Consider the following 10,336-nt stretch of genomic DNA (forward strand, 5'->3'; position numbering starts at 1 on the left):
AAGAGCTGCCCCTGAATAGCTGCACTGCTGCAGCAGCAGCCAGGGTGTTGATGAGATAGAGGCATCATCCCTGGTGCTTGCTGCTCCCATCTGCTTGGCCACTTCTCTTTCTGTCTCTCCAAGTCCATCGTCTGGGGTTGGACACCTGAGAAATGCAAGCTGAGCAGCAGGACACACCATTTCCAGTGTCAGCTGGGAGCCAGGACCTCAAGCTGGACCACTTTGAGTTAAACATCTGACCTAACGTTAGGCAAGATTAGTCCTGCTGCCACAGGAGTTAGGGAAGAGCTGTGTGGCTGTGTGGACTTGCCTGGGGCCAGGGACACGCAGGAAGCACAGCAGCACTGTTACTTCTCTGCCAAATCCCCTGGGAGACCAAAGGCCAGCTCAGCACTGCAGCTGGCTGGGCAGAGTGTGTGCCCAGCTGCAGGACTTCTGCTGTGGGAAGGTCCTCAGAGCAGAAGGGAGACAGATGGTGTTCTGAAGCGGGGGGCTTCCAGCCCCTGGGTTGCTTCTGGCTTTTTTCTCCAGTGCCGATGCAAAAGCTGAGCTCTTGGCCAACAGAGGTAGGTTGGAAAAGGTGGTTGTGTCCCAGCACCGTGCCTCAGTTCCAAGAAACCTTCTGTGTGAGCTGATTCGATGTGGGGTGGGTTTGGATCCCTCTTCAAAAGGGCTAAATTCTCCCACTGCTGCTTCCTCTAGGCACCTGAAACCTCTTTTAGACTTCACCCTGAGTCCCCTCTGATTTTTCCATATCCAAGGGGACAGAAACCATCCCCTCTTGTCTCTCCCTGTCCCTCTGGCAGCCATGTCCCACAAACACAGCAATTACTAGAGGCCATGACAACCTTCCTCCCAGCTGAGCTGTACCTGTGCATCTGCCCTGCAGGTGAGCGAGAGCCCTTCCCTTGCCATCCTCCCACGATGCTGCTGCTGCTGCTGCTGCAGGTCTCAGCCAGCTGCCTCTGGCTGGGACAGGGCGAGGTGGTGACATCCTTTGAAAGGTCATGCCCTCAGTTTTTCTTCCGGGAAACGCCCCCAAATGAGGCCCTGGAGCCGGAGAGCCCCGTGTGGATCTGCCAGAGCTACAAGAACCAGCACTACTTTGCCACCCTGTACGACCAGGAGAGACGCATCCCCGTCTACTCTGCCTACCTCTACCAGCCTGGACCTGGCAAGAGACCTAAGACGTGGCTGGTCGAGCCCCAGGTGAGTGTCCTCTCTCACGGTGCATCACCCTCCAGGCCTTAAAAGATGAACTGCAGGGTTTTACCAAGCACTTGTTTTTCCTCCCCCCCCCATGCAAATGGCCCCACTGGATGAGATTCATCTCATCGAGCTTCAAACAGCTTCACCACAGGATTCCTCTGAGCCATCAGCAGGAGGATGAGATGAGTCAGACCCTAAAAGTGCCCGTTTTTCCACACTGGTCTCACGAGAACATTAAGTTAAATTATATTACACAGCATTAATTTACATGACTTTAAGTCCAATAACCCCCCTCCCTGTCCCATGCTGTGATGAGGGACCAAACGATGAGGAAAAGACATCCAAGAGCAGCTAAATCTGGGGGACCAGCTGTGCTGGGCTCTGCTCCCCACTGCACCCAGAGCTGCTTAAAAAAAGGTTGTTTGCTCCCAGTTCAGAGTCAGTTTGACTTTTTAGAGGGCATGAAGGAAGTGCAGAGAAACCCAGAACTGGGTGAGAGGACCCAGTGGAAAGTCCAGGCAGGGACACACAGCGATGAGAGGACTAGATTAACACTGGGTGAATTTATTGAGTGATATTTCAGGCAATGAACAGTGAGAAGAATCAGTATCAGAGGTGCATGATCTCCATCTACCTGCAGCTGCCCCTTAGCACCATTGCCTCAGGCTTAGTTCAGAAGGTTCCATCACCCACACAGATCTCTGCAAACTACAGAGGCCTCCCAAACATGCTTCTGAAAAATCTTCAGCAAAAATGAAACCCAAGCAAATTATGGAAGAGAAGAAAAGGATATCCAGGTCATTGCTAGAGAGTAGCAATAGGGAATTTAGGTGAAAATGAGCCACAGAAGAAAGCCATATGCCCTGTTCCAGGGGAAGGCTGAATAAGTTTCCATAAATATCAGAAAGAAAGGTGTCATGGTTATGAAAAAGAGCATTTGCACTTGTTACTTGTAGGAACTTGAGCAACTCATTTGGTGTTGCACCACTGCAGCCTCCACATTTAGGGGGGATAAAAACTTGTCTTTTCTTCCTGGACCATGGACTCAGGCTGACTGTGAAATCTAGGAGTGGCTAACTTTCTTCAGAGGTCTTTTTGCAGTATTAAAGTTCTCTTTGGGGAGTATGAGCTCCTTTAAGAGGCTTTAACTTCTTTTCAGTGATGGAACACGTTCTGCTCCCTGACCCAGGCAGCTCTGAGACACGTTATTAGCACTGCAGTAGCAGATCCCACTTGCATGGGGGTAGCTTTGTTTGCTGAGCAAAAAAACTTCCTTCTCCTGATGAGCTATAGCCCCTCCAGGGAAACCTCTCCTCTAGGACTGGGCTCCCAGCTGGTCTCCCTGTGTGTGGGGTCAGAGGAGCTGGTGTTCCTGGAGTGGGACACTCCTGCAGCAACCACATGTTCTTCTCCCCAAGTGAGGGGCAAAGGAAAAGAAGAGCAAAAGAGTCTGAGTCTTCTTCCCTGTGGGGTCCATGGCTCTTCTGCTCATCCTCTCACCATTATGTCTCCCTGCACGGACTCCCTGAGACACCCAATGTTCAGGGAGGATAACTGTGTGCTTGTCTTCTCTAAATGTGTGAAACTCCAGGGTCTTGAAAGGCTGGATTAAGAAAAGGGATTTAAATTTTTCACAGAGACTGAGAGAGCACTTGTGGCAAAGGGGCTGAAGGGAGCAAAGCCCAGAGCTGATGACACCATGATTAGATGCAGACGATGAAGGTTGGGTGTGATGGATGGGGCTGGGAGGAGCTTGAGAGAGCCCTGGGCAGATGTGGGATGTGAAGAAGGAAGGGAAGGGAACCAGATGTGGCAGGGGAGATGTCTCGCCAAAGTCACCTTTCAAACCTGGGAGTGGGAAGTGCTCGTTGTCTCCTGCAGCCACCTACACTCCCAGCAGAGGCTGCAGGCTGGATTCCAAAGGTCGCCAGTCAAATCGAGAAATCGAGAGCAGTCAGATTCTGAACTTTTCTTTTTTAATCTCTTGTGTTGGTTGGGGAGGGGCAGCTTTAGGATTTCTCTCTGATTCGTGCATTTTCATACGCTGAGATGACAACCAATGGGGTGCTCAGCACTCAGAGACTTCTGCTCCAGGGAAACCTGCTCCCCTCCTCCCATCTCCCATGCTAACACCTTTTCCTCTTCTCTATCTATCAAGCTGATGGGTTCAACTTACCCCAAAACTATGGAAAGAGAGTGGACCCTCTTAAAGTATTTCAACGTCAGCTTAGAGCAACTCAGCAAGAGCCAGGCCATCCTCCAAGACTACAAGAACCTGACAGGTTTGAACCGTGGCCATTTGAACCCCAGTGGCCACCACCACAACGCCAGCAGCAGGACGGCCACCTTCACCCTCACCAACATAGTGCCCCAGGATGCAAAACTCAACGGCGGCGCCTGGAACAACTACGAGCAGCAGACGATGATGAGGAAGACCCAGGGCTGTAACACCACCTACGTGGTCGTGGGGGCCGTGCCTGGGAGCAGCTCCATCGCCAAGGGGAGGGTTAACAGACCCAGCCACCTCTGGTCCAGTGCCTGCTGCGAGGTGGACACCAAGCACAGGAAGGCTTGGGGGGTGATCGCTGAGAATGACAGGAACGAGGTGGAGCTGCTCACGCTGGGGGAGCTGGAGGAGGTGCTGAGCCAGCTCTACGGGAGGGAGAAGGTCTCTCTGTTTGACAGTGACTGTCCCCGGGACTAAGCCCCACCTCACAGCCCGGGTGTAGAAGGCTCAGCTTGCCCCACATGTCCCGTGCACCATCCATCCTGCTTCCGTCTCTAGTTTTCCAGCTCTGTCTCTCAGAGCAGCTTCTCCTCTGAGAAAAGGGAGAGTGAGGTCAGCAGAGCCTGTAGCTGGTTTGCTTTGCTACCCACCATTGGAGGGAGCTCTCAGGGAGGTGTCCTTGCCTGGCCACTCTGGAGGGCAGGCTGGAGAGCAACCCCTGGGCAAGGAAGCCAGAGCTTCTCACTGAGACTAGGAGGGCTTTGCCTTTTTTTTCCATTTTTCTCCATGTCATATATCAGATTGTAGTTCCTTCCTCTCATTAGATACCACTGATAATGTGCTGCTGACTTGCCCTTCACCTCCCAAGGAAGGGTGTGGGTCTAGGATGGCTCAGGTTGCCCAAGGAGGTTGTGGAGTCTCCATCTCTGGAGATACTCAAAACCCAGCTGGACACAAGGCTGGACAACCTGCTCTAGCTGACCCTGCTTGAGCAGGAGTCTGGACTGGAGGACCTCAAGGGGTCACAACCAGCCTTCACGATTCTGTGATTCACCCTGGGATAAGGAAAGCAAAGAGCCCAAGGATTGCAGAGAATCTGTAAGGGTTATCCTACAAACACATTCTGACCAACAGCAAAGGGTAAAGGGAGAGAAGAAGGTGGAAAGGAGGAAGATAGCCACACATAAGAGGAACATCTCAGCTCTCCTGAGGTCTGTAAATAAACAAAACAAGAAGAAGGAAGGAAATAACCTGCATTAATCACTAGGCTCCCTATCCCTGAACGTACATGAAGAACATCCTTATGTAAATAGCCTTGCAAGTCTTTGGTTGGTTGGTTTTTGGCCCATGCACCTGAAGAGCAGGAGTGGAGGTGCCAGAGAGCCAGGCTCAGGGGTCAGACACACAGCAGGTTCTGACCAGTGAAAGAGAAATTTCTGTGATACAGTGCTTGGATAATTTCATTCTTTGCTCTGCTTCTGAACCTTCTCTGCAGATTTATGTACAGCTGATTCTGTGAAATGTATTCAAGGGGTGTAAAAGCTCAATCTATGTCACCTAATTTAGTCCTGGAGTAGTTTACAATAGAAATGATTTTTTCCAGTGCTGGACTGCAGGGTCACCTTACATGTGAACTCAAGTCTGCTTCTCACTGAAATTTCCACTACTACCTACAGCACCCTTGCAGGAGCAGGATGTCCAAATCCCATCTGAAGGTGCCACAACACCTACAGGAGTGTCCCCATCAGACTCCAGTCCCTTTTCCTATGGATGTGCATGAGCAAAGGGGGTCATGGTGCAAACAGCTCGTACAAACTGCCTCACCCCTGTGAGTCATCCCCCCTTCAGCTCCCTGGGCTCTCCCCAAAACCTTTTCCCCTGGCAGCATCCAGAAATGCTCTCCCCTCCACAAGCAAGTGTGTCAAATACATAAGAAGCCAAAAAAATAAACGAATCATCTTGGAGGCTGCCTTGCAGTAGGTACCAGGTGTGCTTCACACCAGAAACATCCTCCCAGGCAGCTTTATTTTGTTATTTACTCTGGTTTCTGCTGCTCCTGGCTATGGAATAGAGATACAGCCCTTTGGTGATCTCAGTTCATGCATCATAGGTGTGCCCCTGCTGGGGTGGGAAGCTCCTGTCTGCTGGGAAGATAGAGCTGCACTGAGATGGGAAGATAATTTTGCAGCTTCCTCTGTGTCTGTCCATCTTTAGGGAGAGCTCTGGGCACTAGTGGGTTGATGGGATTTTAGACACAAAGGAAAAATTATTTTCCTAGAATCATACAATGGTTTGGATTGGAAGGGACATTAAAGATCACCCAGTTCCAACCCCTGTGCCATGGGCAGGGACACCTCCCACTACACCAGGTTGCTCAAAGCCCCATCCAACCTGGTCTTGAACACTTCCAGTGATGGAGCACCCACAGCTTCCCTGGGCAACCTGTTCCAGTGTCTCACCACCCCCACAGTGAAGAACTTCCTCCTACTTTCTAGTCTACATTTCCCCTCTCTCAGTTTGAAGCCACTACCCCTCGTCCAATCACTACAAGCCCTTGTAAAAAAGTCCCTCCCCAGCTTTCTCCTAGGTCCCGTTCAGATACTGGAAGGCCACCAGAAGGTCTTCCTGGAGCCTTCTCCAGGCTGAACAACCCAAACTCTCTCAGCCTGTCCTCACAGCAGAGGGGTTCCACCCTCGGGTCATCTTCGTGGCCTCCTCTGGACCTGCTCCCACAGGTCCATGTCCTTGTCCTTTCCCAAAACCACCAACAGTTCCAACTCCTTGGGCTGAACAACAGGTTGCCACACCCTATCCCAAAAAAAGAAGGAAACAAGAAAATCAAGAGAGTGGCATCATCTGGCCATGGCTTGAGAGAGCAGCTGGGCAAAACTCCTTCGATATGCCCAAATTTTGAGCAGCTATAACATTTTGGAAGAGTAAATGCAATATGCTTCTTTGTGAAGCTCTCCAGGAGTGGCTCTGGCTGCCACATGGGGAAGGCTGGGAGCACCATAATAATAAATGTGGATCTATAAAAAGGAAAAAAATCATCCCACTAACCTAAGTGCTTTATCTTGCCAGGAGCTTTTAGAAGACAGGACTGTTCAGTTTATTGAAAAACAAACATCTCTATTTTCACATTTTATGCATCATTGTTGTAAGGTCATCAAATAATCTGGAAAGCCTGGAGACTTCAAAACCAATTATCCCTCTGGATTCTTCATCCAAATAGGTGAAATATTATTGTTGGCCAGTTAAGTGGAGGAAAAATGAATGAGGGATCTTTTCATCTCTGCAACATCTTCTGTCCAGTCTTTAGTGGCTTTTCTTGATTTAAAGTTGTCGTGGTTTGATCCCAACTGGAAACTAAGCCCCACCCAGCCGCTCGCTCACTCACCCCAGAGTGAGATGGGGAGAGAATTGGAAGGTTAAAAGTGAGAAAATTCATGAGCTGAGATAAAAACAGCTGAACAAGTAGAGCAAAAGCCACGCTTGCAAGCAAAGCGAGACAAGGAATCCATTCACCCCTTCCCATGGGCAGGGAGGTGTTCAGCCACCCCCAGGAGAGCTGGGCTCCATCACATGTAAGCTACTTGGGAAGACAAACACCATCACTCCAAAAGTTCCCCTTTCCTTCTTCTCCCCCCAGCTTTCCAGGCTGAGCATGGCATCATCAGGTCTGGAACATCCCTTTGGTCAGTTGGGGTCAGCTGTCCCAGCCGAGTCCCCTTCCAAAATCCTCCTGGATGTGATCCTGAGCACCTCAAGGTGGCCCTGCTTTAGGAATTAATAACATTTTTAACTGGGGAAGAGATTTAGCACTGGGTTAACACTGCACGTGCTGCAAGGCTGCATCTGACCAATTTTTACAGCTCTCAGGATACTTCCTGTGAATACTCTTGATATTATTTTTTAAAATATTTTCAGTATTTTAATATTTTCAGTATTTTAATATTTTCAGTATTTTAATTGTTCAGTATTTTAATTTTTCAGTATTTAAATGTTTTCTATTTTGTTCTATTTTCAGATCCAAGATGTCAGGTTTCCTATCAATTAATCTTTGCTTTCCAAGTCTCTCATTAGCTTCTGTAAAGTATAATAAATGTAGATTTGCACTCTGGTTTTGGCAAATTACACAACCACGTGTCTGTGGCACTCACCTTACTTGAATCTCATCTCTTTCTGAGTAACCACCTCACATTTTCTTCGTTCAGTAAATGAAGATATGATTTAACAGACTGCCTTGTATGTAAATGGCAAATAGTTATTTGCTCCTGAGGCTCTGAGATCTTGCTCTGCATGTTCAGAGCACTGGAGCAGAACTGGGACCAGTTTATGAAGTCACCTCAGTGCCACCGTTTCCAATTGATAAATCAAAGATGGAATTCTCTTCATTTGACTGTATGCTGTGACTTCAGGCTAAAAAGGAGAGCATAAAACCCTTCAGTTTTATGGTTTTCCTCTTAAACTGCCCTCAGTCAGAACTGTACTGAGGATTGGGGGAGTCTGAGCAGCGTGAAAACACTAAAAATTGGAGGAGGCAAAAACTTTTGGTTCTGAGCAGAGCGAGCTGGAAAACGGGGCTGCTCGTGCACAGGAAATTTTGTAATTTCAAAATGTGGTTTCAGTCTGAATCAGAACAAAACCCCAAGAGTTTCCAAATTCCCCTTGCAATGGAAATTCTGAGAATTCTGCTCTGGAAATGCTGAAGGAGGGTGTTTCAGAAACCCACCTCCCGCCTCGGAGCGGCTTTCTCGGCAGAGTGGCGGAGCTGCCACCAGCTTCCCTGAGGAGGTGGGAGGGTTCCTGGGGACAACGACAGTGACATCTCTCTGGAGCCTCTCCGAGGCTTGCCAGGCTCTGAGCATTGATCTGGGAGCCCATGGCCTTGCTGGACTTGTTGCCTGTTGCCCAGCTGGGTGCTGGTGGTCCCTCAGCTGGTTGAAGGGGTGTGTTAGGAGGATGGGGGAACCTGGAGGCTGTTGGTGGGGTGGAAGAACCAGTTTCCTTTCTTGCAAAAGGCTCAAATCCCTTATGCAGCAGCACTTTGCCCTGCAGTCATGGACTCCACCCTCCTCCCACGTGGACCTCCCCACCGTTGGGATGACACCTCCACAGTCTCTTGATTGAGAGGGTTGTGTTTAGTATGAGTATGAATGCCACGGCTTTAAAAATGGCATCTAGTTAGGGAATATCTTCTGAATTTCTCCTGCAGAAAGACTAGAGGAGAAAATAATCAGAGAATTAGAGACCTGGAAGTGACTGGTGGAGCTGCTGCTTGCTGGAGGGTTGAGGTCTTTGCCCACTTGCCTTTTCTCTGCCCAGCTGAGCACATATTTGCCCTGCCACGCTGTTATTCCTATAGATAAAGTAAAAACAAGTCTAGAAGATGTGGAGGCACGTTTGTCTTAGGGTGGCAGGAAATGTTTTCATCAGGTTTCTTCAGCAATGATTTTACAGAGGTGACAGATTCTGCAAGTCCTTGTGACTTCTAGGGCTGGGATCTGCCTCCCTTGTTGGGACATCTTAGAGTAGGTGTTTACACGTGGGGGCAATCCATCCTGCTGGGCACAAACCAGCCATGCTGCTTGGCTTCCAGCTGCCAGTTCAGAGGACAGGCCTCCCACAGGTCCTGTGTTGCAGCTTCCAGCCCTATGTAGGTGTCTCCAACACCCTCGTGTTCCTCAGATCATGGCAGGTACCTATCTTTAAGCAAGCAGACCAATCTGTAGGTGTTTCCATGCGAGCTGCTGTCTGAGCTCCCAGTAGAGTCAGTGACTGATGTGGTCCATGGGGTCTGTAAACTATTCAGCCTGGTTGGACACCTTCTTTTGATAGCTGAGTGTCTCTAGATTCCTCTTATCTCCACTGTGCTGGGAGCAGCTCACGTGGAGACGTGTATGAGGACACATATTGTGATGCCTTGCAATATACAGGCTGATGGAATTAATTGCTTCCATTATCCATTTTGGAGACATCATTGCCAGAAATCCTCTTGCCCAAATACTTTTCATTTCCTCCTGTGTTTTAACAGCTAGCTGTGATAATACATGTGGGATGTGAGCTCTAGCACAGGTCTTTAGAATAAACCTTCCTGTGACACATTCCTGAGTTGTGTTCTACCTTCTGTTAAAAGGAGAGGGTAAGGGAAAATAAATTGTGTCTTTTTCAAAGTTCAGATCAACACCCAGAAGAAAAAGCTGCCTTTCAAACATCCAGAACAATTTATTGGTACAGCTTATTAGTCATGCCATGCTGAGAAGATCAAAGATTCTCTGTGTAGACATGAATAGGTAGGAAAATTAAACCCTGTAACAGCTGACCAGTCTGTAGGCCACTATTGCTCATGGGTCCTTCACCAGCAGTGTGTGTCCCTTAATTTCCAAGAAACAAAGACAAAATGTTGAGAGAGAGAGAGACCCTGAGCCACGCTGGTTACAGAAAGGAGGACAAACCACTGGAGCAGTAGAGGACATGACTCTGCTCTTGCTATCTCCATAAAAATGTGCATGGTGGAGTAGGTGAAATATTTGCCTTCTCCAATGAAATGCCCTAAGCAGGACAAGTCATGCCAGCAGTAAGTCACTTGTGTCAACTCAGTGAAGCTGGAGAGCTTAGTGCCACTGCTGGCAGCCTTCAGAGCAGCTGTCAGGTGTGAAAACCCACCATCTACTGCAGAAGTACAGGTTGCTATTTGCTCCCTCATAAAATAACAGCATGTTGTAGATCAGTACACATCCATCTTTATAAAGATACAAATAAGTCCTATTCCAACAGGAATAAAAAAAAAAAAAGCCATGGGAAATATAAATGTCAAGGCTATGGAATGAGAATAACTCAACAGGAATACAAATCAATAAATCAATGACATATACACTGTCACAAAACAGAAAACTACAC

The 10,336-nt window shown here is 48.6% G+C and overlaps 1 protein-coding gene across 1 annotated transcript; it reads left to right on the forward strand.

Moving 5' to 3' along the window:
• The first annotated feature begins 924 nt into the window (after window positions 1-924).
• LOC103778777 (endonuclease domain-containing 1 protein-like) lies at window positions 925-3,913 on the forward strand. The gene is made up of 2 exons (XM_008946389.1): window positions 925-1,209; window positions 3,368-3,913. Exons 1-2 carry the CDS (start codon window positions 925-927, stop codon window positions 3,911-3,913), a joined length of 831 nt encoding a protein of 276 aa, XP_008944637.1.
• Window positions 3,914-10,336: the final 6,423 nt, after the last annotated feature.

The sequence above is a fragment of the Merops nubicus genome, unplaced genomic scaffold (genome assembly GCF_000691845.1).
Source record: "Merops nubicus isolate BGI_N331 unplaced genomic scaffold, ASM69184v1 scaffold6178, whole genome shotgun sequence".
In the NCBI taxonomy this organism is placed as follows: Eukaryota; Metazoa; Chordata; class Aves; order Coraciiformes; family Meropidae; genus Merops; species Merops nubicus.